General features: G+C 31.3%; 1 protein-coding gene across 4 annotated transcripts in view; it reads left to right on the forward strand.

Moving 5' to 3' along the window:
• LOC144453925 (protein F37C4.5-like) overlaps positions 1-22,817 on the forward strand; it is a 95,905-nt gene continuing 73,088 nt past the window's right edge. For all 4 annotated transcript variants that reach the window (XM_078145284.1, XM_078145283.1, XM_078145285.1 and 1 more), the window contains exon 1: positions 1-273. In XM_078145284.1, coding sequence (XP_078001410.1) covers positions 53-273 — 221 coding nt within the window. In that variant the 5' untranslated portion in view covers positions 1-52. The remainder of the gene's footprint in view (positions 274-22,817) is intronic.

A 22,817-nucleotide genomic window follows, 5' to 3' on the forward strand; every position in this document is an offset into this window, starting at 1 on the left:
AACATTGTGCAGTGTACACGCATTGACTGTACGTATAGCGTAGACTAGGAAGATGGCACAGCAACGCTCTAGTGTTTTGCTGGAAGACGAGGACGGTTGCGCAAAGTTGGGTAACGTCAAGATATTTGAAGTGACACAGTGCCCAGTTGTCAGCGTTGTGGTTTACCAAGACCGTGCCGAAGTTACCAGATCTGTTGTCACCAATTTGGAAAAAGGCGAAAACGAAGTAATTCTAAAGAAACTGTCGTCTAGCATCGACAAGGACTCTATCAGGTGGGTAAGGTTTATATTAAAGCTAACCCAGTCAACGGCTGTGCAAGCTGTCTCTAGCTATCCGCCAGCAGGTTGGTGAAAGTAACCGAGGTCTGCAGAAAAATGGTCCCTCGATGTCGCTAATGAGTCACGTAGTGTCTGACCAGTTCTTATTTTAGCAACTCTACATCGTTACACTTTTACAGGGTAACTCATCACACAAAGTATTGCATGGCTATTGTCAATACTTATATATTTGTTCGGAAACTTTTCATTTGTATTTTCATGTGACGTATTATATAAAAAAATGTTAACATTTGATATATTACATGTCAAAATATGTGATTGTTGCCACTGATAATTACTACATTGTATTGTCACATGACACAGTGGAGGGGGAGTTGTCATATGATATGGTGTAGACACATGATAAAGGAGAGTTTTGATTCAATCAAGCAATAATTGTGATTTTCATACTAACTTGAACACACCTGAGAAAAACACATTTCCTGCAAATGACAGTATTTGATGAAGTTTCTCTGGAATATATATATATATATATATATATATATATATATATATATATATATATATATATATATATATATATATATATATATATATATATATATTTATAAATGACACAAAAGAACAACAGCAAAAAGACTGGTTTCTTTCTCCAAGTAATGAGTGACAATTTACTAGACTATATTACAAGTCACAATGTCGAACAAGTGATAGATATAAAAATAAAAATAAATGAATATTAAAAAAATGATAAATGTTTTCCTCATTCTCCTTTAAAAAAATGAAAATAAAATTTAAAAAAAAGAAGCTACATTTTGACATCATTTAAATGTACACAATGTCATATTAATGTTTCTACACTTACAGAATCACATAAGCCCAGATACTTGGCTTGTTGGCTTGACAATGTAATTTGCCATTATTATATCAAGCTAGTTAGCCAAGTATCTAGATATAATCAGGGCTAGACCATTGATGATTCACATTTAGTCTGCCCTAACCTATCACTCACTTTGGTGCATCTCAGTGTCAAAGTTCAAAGGTCACCAGGTCAGTAAATCAAATTCAAAATATTTTAGTAAAGATAAAAAATAAATTCAGGTAAAATATTATGGACATTGATCTCTTTAAGTCATTGCGGTTTTACAAAGTATCATGGGAATATTTTACATCATTAGCATATATATTACATCATCAGTGTACACAATATGTGCTAATTTAAACGCATGTCAGTAACAGATGATAAGAGTATTGAAAGAGCTGATGTCAACAACAGATGACAGGTACATGAAAATTAGACTCTGACATATTGATGATGGCAGTTAATGCAGACCGCAGGAATCAATACAAGTGACAATCTCTCCTATTGTTCCATCCTTATTTTTTTGCATCCTTACAAATTTATCAATAGACATATTACAAAGATACAGCTACTGGCTTTAAGAGGGAATTGGTTAATGTTAACAATGGGCTCAGCCTCTAAGGAAGCATATTGACAGCATAGATAATCTCATCTCAAGAGGAGAGATTATGAGATATAAACACAATTATAAGAGATGACCTGTAAAAGCTACGTTGGTAGAAAAGGCCAATGGTATATCCTCATAGATTCTTCCCAGATATTTAATTTATAATTGATTGTCATAGGTTAAGATACAGAGGAAGTTAAATTTACTGTAGGCTTGTTTTGTCTGAGATCAACCAATGTTACCAAGGGCAACATACACTGTCCTAGATGCTGTCCTACCACTGGTTAATAGATTGCTGATTTTTATCAATATTGCACAGTGACAAATGAATATACTGATGTCATAGGAGATCTCGTCTCTTCCATTGTAGCAAGTCATTCTCAAATTCATTTTATTACCTATAGAATACTTTGAATGTGATATATCTTAAAAATATGATAATAAACTTTAAAATGTAAAAAAGTATCAATTAACTTGTATCAACTTGAATTAGTTACATCCATAAGGATTACTATTTAAAATCAATCAATCAATATATATATATATATATATATATATATATATATATATATATATATATATATACACCCACTACAGTTTTATAAATCCTACATATTTATCATACATGTATAATATATCTGTTTAGATCAAGGAAATTTACATTAACAATTTTATTCTAAAATTATCTTATAATGAAAAAAATACTGTTAAGAGTGTGTTGTACTTTTCCTATAAAATTAAAGTACTTATGTAAGAAAAAATGAAATTCAAAAAAGCTTAACTACATGTATACTAATGTCTATGTATCAAGTTAGAGATAAGTAGATTTATGCGACATTGTGAGATTGAAGAAACGTTGTATGAACGTGTAAAGGAAATTTAATGATTTTAAGGTTGTTAAAAGAGCATGAGCGCTGATTGCAGACAATGATGTTATCGTCATTGTTTGGTGGTTCTCTTTCCTTCAATTTTGAATGTTGAGTGTATATATTATAAGATGGATTCTGATTGGCTACTCATAGGTACCAGATTTGGTACGGGAATGCCTATGGTATTGTGTCAGATGTATGTAACAAGCACTCGCAAAAGAACAAACTACATGTTCAATCAACGCAACATCCAAATGAGAAATTGTGAAGTGTACACTATATATCGGATTGTAATGAGACTGATCAATGACATATAATATTTAAACAAAAGTTAAGCTGTTTGTGATTCCAGAGCAAAGGTTAATATTTAGATTCTGCAATATAATATTTATGAACTCCAGGCAGATCCATTTGCATTTCAAATAAATAAAAGGTTAAAATATGCTGGTGTCGCAGCCTGCTATGTGAACAGGACAGATCTGAAGCCACCACCAGCAATATTCAGAAAAGCTAGCTGAATATTGTTATTTTGGTGTCCTTCACTTGATATGTCTAGTCTGTTGATGAAAGAGAAAAGGTAAAAATTGCAAAAGAGACCTTTTAACTTTTAATTTAAGTATTGTTAAAATTGTGGCTCAGAAATATACATGCACATCTGTATATTATGAAAGACTATCCGATGAATATTTCTGAATACATGTATCTTATAAACTGAATACATGTAAGATACCAAAACAGAGTATGATAAACATGTGATGACTACATTGTACATTTGTATAAAGGCCCTTTGGGTAATACTTTTTTTCTTGCAAGTGGTTAATATTTTCACAGAAGATCATCATGCCATCATTTTCATGAAAAAAAAAACACAGGTAAAAAGTGCAAAAATTGCAAATATTTGTATATATTTCCCATGACACACAAATTTTTGGAAAACTTTTTTTACCCTCTGAAAATGTAGGTTTTGTGTAATTTGTATATTGTGGAAAGGTATGTTAAATTCTGTTATTCTAGCTATTACTTATCATTTATAAATATCTGTTTTGTAATTCCTAAATGTAAATGTTTATAAAGATAATTACACTTTTCCAAATAATGGAATAAATTCTCAAGTTCTCTCAAATGTTGGTAGGCCATAGTCAAATATAGTTTTAATAACACATTCCTCAATATTGGCAACATAGCCCCAAATATAATTCTTATATGGGTAATGTGTTTTTCCAAATATTGGTATGACACATCTCCAAATATGGGTATTAACATGTTTCCAAATATGAGTAATACTCTTCCAAATATGGATAACACATCTACATAAATTTTGTGTTGTGATTTCAAATGCAGACCTGTACAAATGAACCATACAAGATTTGGAAGGTTATAAATCTCACAAATGAAATAATTATCAATTATAGAATTTTGTAAGGAAAAGTTCTTTTACCTATACATGTAAAACAAATATCACTTTGCTAGAAACTTTCTAAATGCATTAAATTGTCAGCCTTTGTTATCACACCATAAATGTTAGAATTGGAGTTGAGTTTCACTCAAGCAACTGATTGTTTCAGATGCATGTACATGCATGTACAAGGGAAAGGGGAAGTATATGTATACTTGATTAGCAAAACAGAGATGACAGACTTTGAAAATGCCTTGAGGGTGACAATTGTGTTTGCAGTTTTACATTTAGTTCTACTTCTGTTTAGGGAACACATTCAATAGTTACATTCTCAAGGTATTATCATGGTAACACTTCTTGCTAATCATACTTTTAGGGTAAGATGCTAAACACATTCCCAAAATATTGGTAACACATACACATTGTAGTTTATACTGTGTGTGTTTAGGCAATACATGTACATATCCAAAGACATACATATGTAAGTATATACATGTATATAAATGTATTTTGAGTAATGTAGCAAATTCTCAAATATGGATATTACCACAGTAACAATTTCATGGACATTACCATAGTAACACTTCCTAAAAATGGGCAACATGTTTCATAATATTACTAACATGTTTATTAAAGTTAACACATCCAATATATAGGTAACTGCAGTTCCTTTATTGTGGAAATCAACAAAATTACCTGCAACGTTTACTTTGACAATGTTTACATTTTTGTAGGTAATCAAACATTTTTACTCATGAATTGATTTGACAAAAGTATTCATTACTTAAAAAATATTGTATATGTGTTACCTTGTAATCCTGTTTTTCCAACAACTTGTATTAGTTATTTTTGTAATACCCCACTGGTGGTAGAAAGAGGATTTAAATAGCCAGAATTTGTCCAGCAGTAAAATGCCAAAAGGAATGGAATGCAAAATTATTGCCATTCACAAAATCAAACCTCTTTGTAATTGAAATATTTTCAACTTTACATGCATAGCCAGTATTGTTATTTTTTAAAATATACCTGCCATGTACATACTGTTTATAATGCACATTATGTGCAGCTATGATTTGTAGGTAAAGAAGTTTGCAGTTTCGGACACAACATGCTTTGAAGTAACTCTAATAATTCAGCTGGTTTGTGAAATACCAACTTGACATATTTATAATATAAGGTAAGTCTGAGAATTAAACTTATACTAAGACAACTGAAAGAACTGTTCATAGAGGATTAATTTTTCACCAGCATGTATTACAATTAGATTGAATTCTGCATAATGTCAATCTAACTCTAAATGTCAGTGGAGTTAACAACTTTAATCTTGACCCCTGTTACCGTCTGTAAATGAAGCAGGGATTATATGTCTTTTGTGAGAATACTTGTCGTGACCACTGAAATTACTTCACCTTTCATCCGTTCTCTACGGAAGCAGAGAATTGTCCCTGATGAATACAACGGTTCGCGGTTGGTGAATTCTACACTATGGAGTTTGTATGAATATTTGTTCGTATAGTTCTCATCAGATACTCTCTAAATTCTATTCTAAGGTAATTTGACACCTAATGCTCAACAACTTCTTTTGGTGCAGCAAAATCTGATGATCCCTTTTCCCATCTATCTGGCGCTTCACAAGAAAACCATAGCAACAGCCAAATGATCACATACATTGTATATTGCAAAGATAACAAGGCAGATTAATAGACAAGTGAATAAACATTCAAAAGATGTATGTAAATGTGCCTAGCAACATGACCACACCCATAGTAACAGCCAAATGATAACGTATATTGCAAATATAACAGGGACTATAATGTACACATAAATAAACATTCAAAAATACAAAAATGTATATGCAAATATACCTAGCAACAAGACCATGTCCATAGCAACCTGTAGCCATATGAGATAACGTCAGGGATTCATAGACGAGTGACGGCATTCAAACAATGCATATATACTACATATGTCTAGCAAGTTGGAACATGACCATACCCATGACAACAGCCAAATGATTATGTATATTGTAAAGATAACAACAGGGCTAAATAGGCAATGGGATAATCATTCAATAAATGAACACCTACATGTATACATGTACCTAGCATGGGTCAGCATGTGGATACACATGTGAGAGTGTATATACATTGTATTATCAGATGTCATATGTATGTAACAAGCACTCGCAAAAGAACAAACTACATGTACAATCAATGTAACATCCAAATATCGCGAAGTGTACACTATATATCGGATTTTAATGAGACTGATCAATGACATATAATATTTAATGCATGAGAGTGCATTAATTATCAGATTTAATGCATGAGAGTGTATATATTATCAGATGTCAGATGTATGTAACAAGCACTCACAAAAGGCAATGGGATAATCATGCATTAAATACATGTACATGTACCGGTACATGACACCTAAAACTGTGAAATATGCTATGTCTAAGGATGTATTAATATGTTAAATATGCTATGTCTAAGGATGTATTAATATGTTAAATATGCTATGTCTAAGGATGTATTAATATGTTAAATATGCTATGTCTAAGGATGTATTAATATGCTAAATACGATATGTCTAAGGATGTATTAATATGTTAAATATGCTATGTCTAAGGATGTATTAATATGCTAAATACGATATGTCTAAGGATGTATTAATATGTTACGATATGTCTAAGGATGTATTAATATGTTAAATATGCTATGTCTAAGGATGTATTAATATGTTAAATATGCTATGTCTAAGGATGTATTAATATGCTAAATACGATATGTCTAAGCATACATTAATATGTTAAATATGTTATGTCTAAGCATATATTAATATGTTAAATATGCTATGTCTAAGCATATATTAATATGTTAAATATGTTATGTCTAAGGTTGTATTAATATGTTAAATACGATATGTCTAAGCATATATTAATATATTAAATACGATATGTCTAAGGATGTATTAATATGTTAAATATGCTATATCTAAGGATGTATTAATATGTTAAATACGATATGTCTAAGCATATATTAATATGTTAAATATGCTATGTCTAAGCATGTATTAATATGTTAAATATGCTATGTCTATGCATATATTAATATGTTAAATATGCTATGTCTAAGGATGTATTAATATGTTAAATATGCTATGTCTAAGCATGTATTAATATGTTAAATATGCTATGTCTAAGCATGTATTAATATGTTAAATATGCTATGTCTAAGCATATATTAATATGTTAAATATGCTATGTCTAAGCATGTATTAATATGTTAAATATGCTATGTCTAAGCATATATTAATATGTTAAATATGCTATGTCTAAGCATATATTAATATGTTAAATACGATATGTCTAAGGATGTATTAATATGTTAAATATGCTATGTCTAAGCATATATTAATATGTTAAATATGTTATGTCTAAGCATATATTAATATGTTAAATATGTTATGTCTAAGCATATATTAATATGTTAAATATGTTATGTCTAAGCATATATTAATATGTTAAATATGTTATGTCTAAGCATATATTAATATGTTAAATATGCTATGTCTAAGCATATATTAATATGTTAAATATGTTATGTCTAAGCATATATTAATATGTTAAATATGCTATGTCTAAGCATATATTAATATGTTAAATATGTTATGTCTAAGCATATATTAATATGTTAAATATGTTATGTCTAAGCATATATTAATATGTTAAATATGTTATGTCTAAGCATATATTAATATGTTAAATATGCTATGTCTAAGCATATATTAATATGTTAAATATGCTATGTCTAAGTATGTATTAATATGTTAAATACGATATGTCTAAGCATACATTAATATGTTAAATACGATATGTCTAAGGATGTATTAATATGTTAAATATGCTATGTCTAAGCATATATTAATATGTTAAATATGTTATGTCTAAGCATATATTAATATGTTAAATATGCTATGTCTAAGCATGTATTAATATGTTAAATATGTTATGTCTAAGGATATATTAATATGTTAAATATGCTATGTCTAAGCATGTATTAATATGTTAAATATGCTATGTCTAAGCATGTATTAATATGTTAAATACGATATGTCTAAGCATATATTAATATGTTAAATGCGATATGTCTAAGCATATATTAATATGTTAAATACGATATGTCTAAGGATGTATTAATATGTTAAATATGATATGTCTAAGGATATATTAATATGTTAAATATGTTATGTCTAAGCATATATTAATATGTTAAATACGATATGTCTAAGGATGTATTAATATGTTAAAGTTGAATAGTTTTCCCTCAATGATCATATTCTTAGCTTTTTAAAAAATTATCAATATGTTCGTATAGTTATATTCATTGGTCAATAACCCACTGATTAAACCCTATAAAAGGCCAAGATACACTGGCAATTTTGTGAACAATTTGTCACTTGTGATGAGGCTCACAATTACACATAAATGCATACACAGGGGAATGATCGATTCACTTGATAACGCGAGAGGCAACTTACAAAAAACGGCAGAAAATCGGATTCTTTGCGACACACCTGGCAATGTTGCAAAACCCTGTGATTATGTGTGTACACAAAGCAATTACAGGTAGTTGTATGTGACAAATTACTTCTATTTTCTATACTTGATTGGCAATATTTACCGGTGGACATCAATTCAATGTACATACTACCATCCAAAACCTGGTGCATACTTTTGTAGGTAATTCAGCCATGTATATGTGTAGTAACAATTTCTTCAAGTAAGATTTAGTGAATTTTAAGCAGCCAAAAATTATTCAAAAATAGCAAAACTTTGATAAAAGGACTTTAAACATTATTTTGTAGTTAATGCTTCTATTCCACTATCATATCCAGAAAATAATGACAAGTAATTTTCACTAAAATTATCTGTTTTTATCTATCAATGAAAACATGCATTTGGGAAATCTCCATATTTTGGTGTAAATGATGTGTTAAAATGCTCTGTTAAAGGAACATTTACATATTCAAATATTGGTTTAAAGACAAGTTTACATATGAAATTAAATTACAAATATATTAATTGATATCAACCCCATTATGTTATTGGCATTTCGTTTTCTCTGAAAACACAAAGGCAAGAGTAAAGAGGGTTTAAAATCAATACTTGGTCCAATTAATACACTTTGCTTTGAAATTCCAATTCAATCATTTTTATTTGAAAGGCCGAAGAGAATGAATTATTTTTCTCCAACTAGACAACTCCAGCTTTAATATCCTTAAATTTCTCTTCTTGAATGGTTAACCCCTTTCTGTACATTTCCTCTCTGTCTTTGTCAGGTTAATGATCATTATTATTACCAAATAAAGGCATTTCACTTAAAGAATTATTTATCCATGAGTTTTTAAAAACAACCACTTTACCCATACCATTACAAAAACGCCTTTGTATGTGAACAAGCTTGTTTATCTTCTTCATTTTTTTAAACAACTCTCAGTTTATCAAATTTCAAATTATATATGTCGTATATATTGGTTGAATTTCTAATCCTCAAACTGTAGACTTCACACTGTTTATATATATATATATATATATATATATATATATATATATATATATATATATATATATTATTTATACATATATACATATATATATATGTATATATATATATATATATATATATATATATATATATATATATATGTACATATATATATGTATATATATGTATATATATATATATATATTATATATTTAACATTCATATTTAATTAAGGTAATTGAAAAAATACAAATGTAGCGCTCTATTTTGCTGTCAGCAGCACAAACTCTGCCAAGCAGAAGATTTACAGTTGATTTTTTTTAGACCAATTAGTGTAATTCAACAATGGAATAGTATTCTTGTACAAATCAGTGAATTAGGTCTTTGGATACTGAGTAGATAAAAGGCTTGAGTGTCTAGTGATTGATGATGTTAATGTATTTGTCTTGCTGTAAATTTGTGGTGCATTCATATGAATTCTTTTCTGAATTAATTTTAATGTTGTTATAAAAGTATTTGGTAGTTATAGAAAATGGCATACTATAGGTACATTTGTATTGCTCATGTTTCTGTCTATATTTTACTTTTTCAAAAATTGTAAAGATTTTGTTTTAACTTTATGAAAGTTTTGTCATTTTCTGTGTTGAAAGTTATCTTTTTTAGGACAAAAAAATGAAATAAATTACACTTTTGATGTGATAGGTTAATTAAAGGTATATGCTAACTGTAGTAGTCTTCCTGTATGACTGTATATATGAGACTTGTATGATAGACTTGAAGGATGTTACTACACTGTGTCCGCTATCCTAACTGACATATTGAATTTTTGCTTATGCATCTCATCTACAACCAGTCCTCAGATTTGCTGGTTTTAAGCCATGCCCCACCACACATAACATGTGCAAAAAATTAACACCAGTTAGAATACATGTATTAAACAGAATCTATTTCTCATAGCCTCTCATGAAACCACCTAATTATGGATTCATCATGTGTCCTGATTATGATTTTAAATATATCTAATTACGTATTCGACCAATCAGATTCTCTGATAGAATGGTAGGCAAATACTGGCAGTTGTAAAAACCATCAGTAGATGAGATGAACGAGCAAAAATTCAAGAAAATGAAAATGTCAGTTAGGATAATAGGATAGCAGAAAAAGTGTTTGTCCTTCAAGTCTACAAGAAGGCTACAACTGTAGTACTGCCTGTGTGTATAGGCAGATTTTAAAAAGTTTCACTATAGCTCACATTTGTGTGTGTATGCCAGTTCTTAAAATATAAAAGTGGCATGCAAATGACGTAAGCACTTAATTTATTAGGTATCATTGTGAAATCTGGGATTTCTGTGTGATCTTGCATATATTCAGCTGCCATGTTTTTATATTGTGAAAACAATGTTATTTTTATACTGCCCAAAAAATTGATGACTGGCAGGGAAGTCATCTTAATACTATGTGTGAGCATGAACCATTTCATTCATGTATATACTTTAATATACTTTTTCCTGAAATGAAATAATTGTTAGCAGTGTGGCATTATTACAGATAACTGAAATTTTAACAAGGAACGTTTGCTATTCTTTTTAGTCATTTTCTGATGCCAATAATCCTGATAGAATCAGTGACCTTACCTGTCTGGATGCATGGATGAATCCAATTTGTAAATCTTCCAACCCATTACATTGAAACATGACATGTCCCGAAACCATTCCTGGTTTAGGAAATTGTGTAGTTCACTCCACTATCTAGTCACTGCCAGTGCTTCCTGTGTTTGCCAGCTGTTCATGCATAAAGGTGCTTTCATTGAAGTTTCAGGTATGTCTGAGTTCAGCAATACAGTTATAGCTGCTGGCATATTACATACAGCTCATAATGTGTTGAGAGGTATGCAGGTGTGTGCCAACTTTTTCCATTTCTGAAAATGACATTCCAAGTTTATGACTTTTTACATGTAAGTCCCCTGAAGGACCCAGAGTTCTGTGCATGTGTGTGTGTGTGTGTGTGTGTGTGTGTGTGTATATCCAATTTCTTTCAAACCTGGCTCATTGCGATATTCACTTGTTCACTTCATATTCAAATTTGACAGGATGGCAGGCATACATACATGTGTACCGGTAGTTAAAATCAGAACTTACTGCATAACTCAAAAACTGTTACAAAGTAATAGTGAATATTCAAGTGTCTACCCCCATATTATGAAGTGTACTGGTACAGTGGTAAGCTTTTTTTTAAACTGACATTTTGAATATAGAGCATTAATGTAATGAAAATTCATTCAGAATGTGGATAAACTTTTCTCCAAGGCTTTACAGTTGGGTGTTTTAATAAAAGATTGAGACAAATAACATAAAATAGATATTCTTCTTGTGGTGGCATCAGTCTTTCCTCAAGAGAATAACTTGTAAAGATATATACAAAAACTTACAGGCTAAATGTTTGTATATAATAGATTTTCTTTAATTCAGTCCTCAGTAGAGTACTAATAGAAATATACAGTGTATGTATTTGTAAAACACTGTGACATTTATATATTATCAGTGGCTTGTAGCAGTTATCTGTAAAATTAAATTAAAAACGGAGCGATAGAATTAGTATTTTTAGCACAATTTTTTTATTGTTCAGGAGAAATCTTCAATGACTTGTGAGTTGTAGACTGATTTCACTGAATGTGCAGACTCATTGGGATACATTTATGTAAACTTGATGATTGACGAATTGTTTTTTACCAGCTTGGTAGTAGACAAATGGTTGACAAATGCCAGATCAAAAGCTCATGTTAATGCTTAAAGAACTGTGAACTGCTTACATGCATTATAACCTGTGTATTAAAGTTGTTTGATGTAAGAATACATTGATAGAAGAAGTACCATGATGATATACAAATGTTTATGTACATAATTTTAACATATTCAAACTTTTAGAGCCATTATTTTAAGGATTTTAGAGACAAGATAAAGAGATAAGCATTTTTTGTCAAACTTTATTCAATTTATTCTGCCTTAAATTAAATGATTTGTTTAGAAATCACGAAAATGTTAACAAGAGAGGTTGAGAAAAAAATTTATAAGTGATCTAATAATAATCTATATTGCAATCAACAATCAATCATGCACCCACATCTACACTGCAACTGCATAATGTGTACATTGTTAAGACAGTCTGGTTGCATAGCGGCTAATTTACATTAAAAGTAGGAAAAAGTTGTTCAGATTAGTTTGTGTTGTTTTGATGTAGATTTTGCATATAATTTGTATATTCAGTTGATTAGCCAATCCATTGTATAAGGAATAGAAGGGAAGGGAAGGGGAACGGAACTCCTCTAATCATGATTAGACAGATACATTGTAAAAATTATGCAACTGAAACCAAATGATCAAAATATAGTACATGTATATTCCTATGCTCAGAAAAAGCATACAGAATAAGCATGCACATGTTTATTCTGCCTGCCTTCTGCAGACATGTCAGTTCTTTAAGGGTGTGTCGGCTTTTTACATGTATACCAGATGAAAAGGGGCAATTTAGGTTTGCATGACTTCAGTGTTAATACTCGGGAAGAAACCACTATTCATAATATTGCACACCCTCATTTGACAGTTCAGTTTAAAAGTTTGACTTTAATATACATTTGTAATGTAAAATTGATTTGGTTTTAAATCTTGGAAAATGACAGTGACCTGGTTGTGGTATTAAGTCAAGTGAAATTTAAAACTAGCAGTAAGTACTCTATAATGTATTTATACACAGATCTCCACTGCATCAGTCTTTCCACATTTCTATTGTGTTTAGTTGTAATTTTAAACTCTTGCTTCATACAGCATGTACCATCATTTAAAAAAGAACTAGGGCTGCATTTTCTATTTGTGGATCCTGCAAACTGTGAGTGGTTTCACGACTCATTCTGACGTCGTCAACAGCTAGGGCAAACAATGAATATAGGGAGAGGTTGAATAAAACAAACAAATGTTTTCTCTTAAATTCAGTTATCATAATTTAATCATGAATTTTAGTTATTTTAAGCTTGTGAGTCAACTGGTGCTATCAATAACAATGTAACTATAAAGTGCTTAAAATGACCACAAAAAAGCTGTTTCAACATAAATTATCAGATTTGGAATCTGGTATCACAAGATGTGCTTTTAGTATTTCTGATTGAGTGTCAGTCTTCATTCAAACTATACACAATGTACATGTAAATACACTTACCATGTTCAAAGGAATTGACATGATATTGAAGTATTACTTTTGACTTTGATAGACAATTTCTCTTTTATACTGGGGATAACATACAATCCTTGAGAGTTTTCAAGCTGCATAATTTGTGTGAGGAGAAACTTAGCACATGTACATGTATTTGAGTTTTGTAGTTGCCTCCCCATTCCTGTATATGGCACAGTACATGTAACAAAGGCAATGTGAAAAACATTGACAGGTTTCAATATAAGCAGTATCTCACTTGAATACATTTTTGCAAAAAGAGTTGAAATCATTATAACTTAAAAATTTATTCAAAACGATTACTCCTTAAAAATTATTCAGATCAAATTTAATACTGCTGTTACAGTTGATGTGTCAGATTTTTTAAAAAGCAGTTCTTTATACCTTCTCACCTTTTGAAAAGATTAAGAAGTTTGTAAGATGCAGGTCATTGTAATGGTATATTCATGTAGGCCACCTAGTGCCTTTAAGGCTTAGGTGAGTAGCTCCTTCAGCAGAGTCGTGAACAGCTTTTAATGAATAAGGTACATATATACGGTACATGAGCCATCTCTCCTGCTTTTTTCCATAATTCATAATACAGTGTTTGAACCAAATGATTTAGGGTACTAGTATTTCCCCTGTAATGCATGCATTAATCTCTCCTCAAGTTTTTCACTCTGTTTTTATGTTAAAGTTTCACTACAAAACTTTGCAAATCAAAATGGAAATTTTACAAATTAAAAGCCGTCATGCTCTAAAACTTTAAAAGATATTTTCCTTTTATTTTCTTGTTGACACCAAGGTAATTATCAATATGCAGCATTTATGATTTATGTGTAAGATCTGATTGGCAAACTTATGTCATGAAATAAATGTACATGTACGTACATGTATGTATTATAAACTAAAATGGCATGTACATGTGTGACTTTTAGTCTTATGAGTGTACAGTATATGTGGGTAGGATTGTTTTTTGAACTAGGAATGGCTTACAGTGATGTTCTAAAAACAAATGTGAGGTAGATTTAGAGATTTTCCATTCATGCCTTGGAAGTGAAACAAGGCTGAATGATAAGGTGTATAGTAGAAGTACCCTGGGTTTTGATCAGTCACAGAAAATCTCCTATTTCCAGGTGTATTTGAATTCACGACTGCTAGTCATGAGTATTTAGCCACTTATAGCCACATGGAGCCGGGCAGGATAATTTCTTATCAGAACACAGCATCTATGTGTTAGTAGTCCATTCAATGTTGATTTGTCCATGATCTTTAGAGAAGCTACTGAGAAGTGAGAGAAATGTTTATACAGTGTTTTACAATGATTGCTTTGTGATTACAAAGGCATTGAACGTCCTGTGAATTATAGATCTCTCCATTTCCTCCACTTAGATATCTATGTGTGAATGCCAAAAGGCTTTTACTTTAGTAATCAATACTAATATCATACAATACTTTAGGCAATTTAGTAACATTGTATAATAATAATTCAAGTCGATACCTCATACAAGACCAATCTATGACATTGCCAAGGGAATTTTGTACTTGACCACAAAATAAAGTGGATTAAATTTTCTGATTAATTACTAGTGGTACTTCAGTCATTTTGCCAGTGGTCTGACTTTCAAATTTTGAAAGGTTCACTTTCATCTTGTGTGTGGCAGCTGTACAACGTTTGCTGTTAGGGTATACAAAAAGCTTATAATATGTTAATGTATGTGTGAATGGCCTATATTTCAAATATCAATATCACTATTGATTAATTAACACCTGATGTAGGAATACACCTTGGTTTGTGTATATACCTCTATTTCATTGTTTTATTGTAAGTTATTTTTCTTGATTTTGTTGTGCCAGGAAGGAATACATGTGCGGATAAATAAAGAAATCGAGCCATAATCCTACATCCGATTTTTATCAGATTGCACCTATTGATGTGTATAAAGAAAAAAAATAGTCACCTGCTGTGATAGCTGTCAAATCAAACAATTTGATGATAAAAGTAATTTAAACAACATGTAATAACTTGTTATTCAGATTGGAAAATGTATGAATGACAGTAATACGTCATATTTCATGTCAAATCTTAATCATTTATAAATTAATAAATACATTGACCAGTTATAGTAATATGATATATTTATGTACATTCCAGAGTCCATGTACATGTACTATGTAGTTTGGGAAAAATAATAAAATAAACTGAAATTTACTTCACGTTGATGGATTTTTAAAGAAAAATTGAATAAGGGAAAGTCTTAGATGAATTCATGTGTGTTATTTCTTTGATAAATATTCAACCGATTGCTTAGAATTTCTAGTAAAATGCTAATCTTTAATTTTGTACAACAATATTCTTATAGTTATGCAAAAAGGTCACAGAATGAAATTTCACTTTAAATGTTATAAACCAGTATAGGTGACATAATAAAGACAATTACACATGGTCACCATATTTACATGAAATAATATAACAGAACCCCTTATTAACATGTGAGTTCAAGTGTGGTGCACTTGGGGGTATTTGCGTGAGTGCTTGCAGCGTTCTCTACGCCCCTAATGTGTAGTGAGTGAAAGTGAAGCAAAAAACACTGCAAATATCTCCAAGTACCCACACTGGAACTCACATGTCATGGGGTTCTGTTATTATTATATATGTTTATTTGAAATGGTAAATTTCCATAAAAATCATGTGATTTCAAGTGTAGTGAAAGATCTTGTCCTCATTTGCATGTGGGCATAATAATGGTTTCAGTATTGCATAGCAGTGCAAATACCACTAGTATATGCCCAGCAGTGCAAGTAATCTCTGGTACATACAATTCTCTATTACATCATAGTTATTATCTGTATTATGCCTTTGAGCCATTTTAAATGATGTAATTTATTCAGAGTTGTCCATAAATCATTTACCAAACAAATAATTGTTTTAAGTTCATACTTGTATAGACATGTACATTTAGTACATTAGTTGCAAACTGCAAATACAATGTGCAGACAACTGGCTGAGAAAGATTGGAGTCAGCCTTATTTGTGCAACATGTACTGATTACATATATAATTAGCTTAGTTAGGAAATGCTATATATACTGGTATGTACATGTACCATTTGATTAGAGTGCATGGCACTCACGGTTCACATTTTGAGTTCATCATATCATGAGTTACAAAATGTAAATAGCAAATAATTTCAAAAGCCCAACGTTTGAATCCCACTTTCTTGTAGTACATGTAGTGATAACTTATCTGTGGAATTTAAAAGTATCAGGATTAGAGAAGATTATACTTTTGCCTCAAGGTCATCATTTTATAGTTCTATTAGGCCAAAAAAAAGAGGAAAAGAATTGTTTCTGGTCAGCGTGCATATCACTTATTATAAATACCCCTGTGTCAACCTTTTTTTTATGTTTGTCAAGTCCGTGCACTCTGCAGATCCGTGGGGAAACATGACATCTGCCCCACGCACACACTTGCTCTAATTTCTAAAGTAATAAATAAAACGAACATTCACTGCCATAAATAGTCGATTGAGTGACAGGTTTGTTGAGAATTAAAAAACAACAAAACGTGTCATCCTGCCCAGAAACAATTCTTTTTTTTTCTTGGCCTTAGGTTACTATTTTCTCAATCAAATTGTCAGCCTAATCTCAGACCAGTGGTCTGAGGCCTGATCAAAAGATGGGGCAAGACATTCTGGTATGATACAAATACAGTTACTGAGTTAATAGGATATTAACATCTCATGGAACAATAACCTCTACAGTGTTTGAGCAAGGATCAAAGAGTTGTGAAGCTAACTTGGTTTGACTCACCTCAATGTACAGCAGGCCTGTTGTAGGCCGAGATAACTGATTTATTTCAGAGAGGTTGCATGGGACACGATTTGTGGATATGGTCCCCTAAGCGTACATGAAAGCAACTATTAAATATAAATCTGCTTTTCATTTTCTAAAAATCAGTTACACCCCTGAACTCATGAATATCTATACATCAGCATATGATTTTAACTGTGCTACAGGTGCCTTGTGGTCCTACAAATACCAAGGCAACTTACTAATATGCTTTAAAAATGCTTCAGAGCAAAAATTTATATGATTTCGAAAGAATGATAGTTTTCCTGACTTGAAAACAATGCAGGTGTTCAATGCAAATAAGCCAAATTTAATACAATGATTGAAACTTGGGATTGGTAAGAGCTTAATACAAAGTGATAGCACATTGTGTTTGTCAAAAAAGCACTAAATTGTCTGGACCTGTGTATTGTGTACATGTATATGTATATTAGATGACCATTGTATTTTATAACAGAATCATTGAACTGTAACTAATTGACAGTTGATTCTATTTCATATATTTTTAGCCTAACCTCACCTTTATTTAAAACAGTTCTGACAAGGTGATTGATGAGACATAAAGGTCACCAGCCAAGTCATCTACTAGATATATGCGGAGTAATACTACAGGTTCAATATGTCAAAGTTTACTGTCAATTACACTCATAAAGAAACTAACTATGGACAGAATACCTTCTCATGACTTTCCAGGAACTAAATTTTAATACCACAATTTGCATAATATGATTTGAAATACTATGCAAATATATACATACTTGGTGGAAGACGCAGTAGAAATGACTTTTTATTCTCTCTATTCTGTGTTCAGATTAACATGAAACAAGGTCCAATTTGTGTGGTCCGCCCCAAAAAATCACTGGTCCCGGACTTCGGACCAGTGGATTTGTTCACCCCTGAAAAGTGATTTCCAAAAACCTTAAAAGCACATACAGCGTGATTGCTTTAATTTTTGGCCTTAAGAACAATAAGAAAATCAGCCATTTGGGTGTGACTACACATATTAAACATCCTCCTACGTGTATGTGCCAACTGTTTGATATATTTCAGATGTTCACAAGTCAGATGTACAAAATGTACATTACATTTACCCCCTCCCCAATCTTATATGTACAAAAATGTACAATGTATATGTACCTGTTTGGTTTTTATAATAGCTTGATGCATATGCAGTGTAAGTTGTTAAGTCTTAACATAACAACAACCTATGGAAATGACTATGGCATAGTTAGGGATGATAATTTCTGAAAGTTCTGCCAGCTGTTACACTTATTTGATGAATATAATAAATAAAATATTCAAATTTAGACATAGATACATGTACATCCATCCATGCATTTAAAGAGCTCGTTTGGCACACTTGTCAGAACATTACAGTACACAATATGTTGTATTTCAATCAATCTATGCTTAAAACACACACACACACGCATGCATCATATTTATACATACAATTAATAATCTTGTCCAGTACTCGACCAAGTATAAAATGATAAAACTCATTTACATGCACAGATGTATGTGGAGGTGCAGTTGTGCATTTTTGAAAAAAGAATTGCCTTATAATAATATACAAACAAAAAATGTAAAATATAATGTCCATCATTCAATACAGTATACACTACTCTAACATCACCCTATAGTATGGACATTGTATGCTTTATATGTGGAGTAAAGTTTGTTATTGGGTGTGGCATATCATGCTACTAAAATTAAATAAAATATTTATGAGTTTCAGTACCCGTCACAATTCATTATCCAAAGCACGTCTGACTCAAATTTAAATAGGACTGGATTTTTTTTAAAACTACTGGTGTATTAAAGGAAAGATGACAGCCAGTATATGATACAAATTTACCGCTGTACATGGAGGTTCAAACATCTTGATTAAATATTTTAGTTTTTGTCAAGACAGTTATTAAGGCCTAAAAAAAATTGGTTGGTTCCAGTTATGTGACCCCACCTATATCGTTGTAGGCGTTTAATAACTCGCGCAGCGGCAGCGAAGCTGCCTCGAAGCGGCTCAATGACTAGTACGCATAGTATATACTATGCGAAAAAATTTGGTGGTTCTCCCAATGATGGATTGCGGCGCGCACTGACTACGCATGCGCCTTCCATATACTACGTGCATTCTCCACGCGCTACCGTATCATCGTATATCATAGGCGACATAACATCACCATGCATTGCAATATTGTAACAGTAGGCCTGTTGGCACGATTATCATAACATTGTAACGAGTATCAAGGCATCACTGTACCTCAAGGAGAAATTGTTACACTATTTGGAAGTTTGATGCATGGCGGTACGCGATACGGACCACTGATGACATAGCGCAGTTTAATTTCCGGGTTGTGGAAGTGTGGTTTTGATATTTATATTGTCGATAATTGGTTTTTTTACATGTTTTAAAAAGAATATCTACTTTCCTATGTTTGTTGGTATAGTAACATTCCTAAATCATCTAGTTGAATTGTCCAAAGACCAACATACGTTGGTGGAGGGTCTATTGATAAGTTGGCTGATTGAAAATGAACAATATTAATCTAATGGCCGGCTATGATGGTTTTTGAAACCAACAACTGCATAGAGTATTGACTTGCTTTACTTCTCGCGTCCATGTCAGAGAATTAGTTGTCATTCAATAAAATAAATTTTAATGGTCAATACCCCTGGAAAATGACCCAAATCAAGTGTATCAACCCTGGCCCAGGCAGCCGGTCACAAATGAATCTACCCTGCGCGAGCTTATGGGCTTTGCCTAGTTATGATATTATAGAACTATGTATGCATGTATATTTTTTGTACATGTACCTGGATAATAGTCTTCAGCACTGACATTAGTGTGTGTGTGTCATCATATGAAACCACTAACCACTTTATTACTTTGCTAAAACAAAACTTCATAGTGGAAGAGCTGAACATCAGAACAACTTCTTCACATATACATGTATGTTACAAAAAAAACAATAAACCCAAAAAACAGCAGAGCTCTTCTGACCGATAGGTCACTTGTTATTGTTTTTGTCATTATATGTAATACACATTAATAATTTTTTGTCAAACACACAGAAGCCCCCACCCCCCCCCCCCCTCGATATTTTAACTTACTAATTTTTATTCTGCTTCTGTGTAACAAAAATTGCCAAATATTGCTGGTCAGCACAGCAAAAGTTGCCAAATGAAATGATTAGATTACTAGAGTAAAATAAAATTCTACAGGTATATCTACAGGTAATTCTAGATTATCAGTAATGTTTGAGAGAATTCTATTCAAATTTGTTTGCAAAATAATCTAGAAAGACAACAATGTAAATGTATAGTTTTGAAGTTGAATTTTTCATTAATTTGAACTTCTAATCTTAACATTTGATTTGATTTATTTCTCTTTTTTTAGAGAAAGAGAATAATGTACAATTGTTTTAAAAAAGTTCTTGGGAAAACCATGTGGTATGTTTTGAAACAATTTCTTGACAGAATCGGCATTATATTTGTATTTATAGTTATATGATAATACACAATTTCATTGAAAAGGTTCACTAACATGTACATTGTAGGTGTGAAACTGGTTATAAATTATCACCATTGATCATGAATAAGTACCCAATTACTACCAAATCATATGCATCAATATATGTCTTGTACACGTGTACTTTATTCACATATAAATTACATGTCTGAATGAATTGATGTATATTATACAATTATGAAGGTAAATTACATGAAGTTCAACAAAATCTGCTGAACACCACCCATCATTTTATTTGATAAAAGAAGAAATTTTAGAGTCATTTTTTTGGTCACGTTGATATTAGAGTCTCCCTTTCAGCTTTCACTAAAGCTTCAGTTGACTGCTTTTATGAAAACCAATAGAAATTAATTGATGATTGGAACATTATCAAAATGTATGGTAAAAGACAATGCACATATGTAAATTTATAAATCATCAATAATACCTTTTAGGAGTGGTGAGAATTGAACAGCCTCTGGATTTTATAATAAGGTTATTTATTGAATAAATCAATTACATGTATGTGTTAAAATAACAAAGTATTACATAAGAAATGTCTACATTTGAATTAGTTTTATCGTGAGATCTTAACATGAATACAGTTCATTAAGACAATGAGGAAAATTGTGTTAGTTTAGTGATGAAATACAACATGTGATTGCCTTGAAGGGAAATAATTAACATATGTTTAGTCAATATTATAAGCAAATTGAATATAAAATTTCCCCAATTTTAGGGTTCATACTTATTTTTGTAGTGATAGAAGCTGCAGATTAGGATTACGTTCTGGCCATCATCTGTAAATATGTGTTTTAGGGCAACAGTATTCAGTATTTCTTGGCATGAGTAAAAGCTGCTAGGAGTACATGTACATTTGTAGCTGTAGAAAAATACATTTTATGTAATGATGGCTTAACATTTTGAGCAATAGCTCTGTATTAAAAATGAAGGGTTAGTGTTCGAAAGTTAAAGAGCTAATGTCTAACCTTCACCTCTGTTCTAGATAAAGGTATTGTTTGAAATGTTAAGTGAACTTTACATCTCAGAGGACCATTTTACCTAGTAGGCTTTGCAATTACTTCTTGGCCATGTACTGACACAAACATTTACTTCAAATCAAACCTGGCTACTGTAAAAATGGTTTGCTTGTATCTGGGACTGGTACACGTATGTCTTATTGTTCAGTGGCTGTAGTGTACTTACAATTGGGGAACGCAATATTATATTAGACCACCAAATTTTGGTGGTCTGAGATTAAATTTGGTATCATGCAAGCACGAACAGCACAGAATTATTAAAAACACATGGACTTGTAAGAGTAAAATAAGGTCAGTACTTCACAGGACAATCTCTGTTGATTGAAACATAGATTTGGGCCCTTTGGCTTTGCAGATCTATGATTGAAATCAATGATTGTTAATGACTGATTTTGTTGACATAACATATTTATTGTCTTGATATCCTATGGTAACACTTGCTTTGATACCACGTTATAATGAGTTTCCATGGTGATATTTCTAAGCCCTTTAATAGTGTTAAAACACTACTAATATAGTATCTCAATATGTCTGATTCTTGCAAACATTGCCTCTTTAAAAAAAATTATTGTATTGTCAAGAACACTGCATCAATTGGGATATTATCAGGTGTATAGTTTCAGTAGTTTGATTTTACAAGGCTCTATACTCAA

The sequence above is a fragment of the Glandiceps talaboti genome, chromosome 3 (genome assembly GCF_964340395.1).
Source record: "Glandiceps talaboti chromosome 3, keGlaTala1.1, whole genome shotgun sequence".
NCBI lineage: Eukaryota > Metazoa > Hemichordata > Enteropneusta > Spengelidae > Glandiceps > Glandiceps talaboti.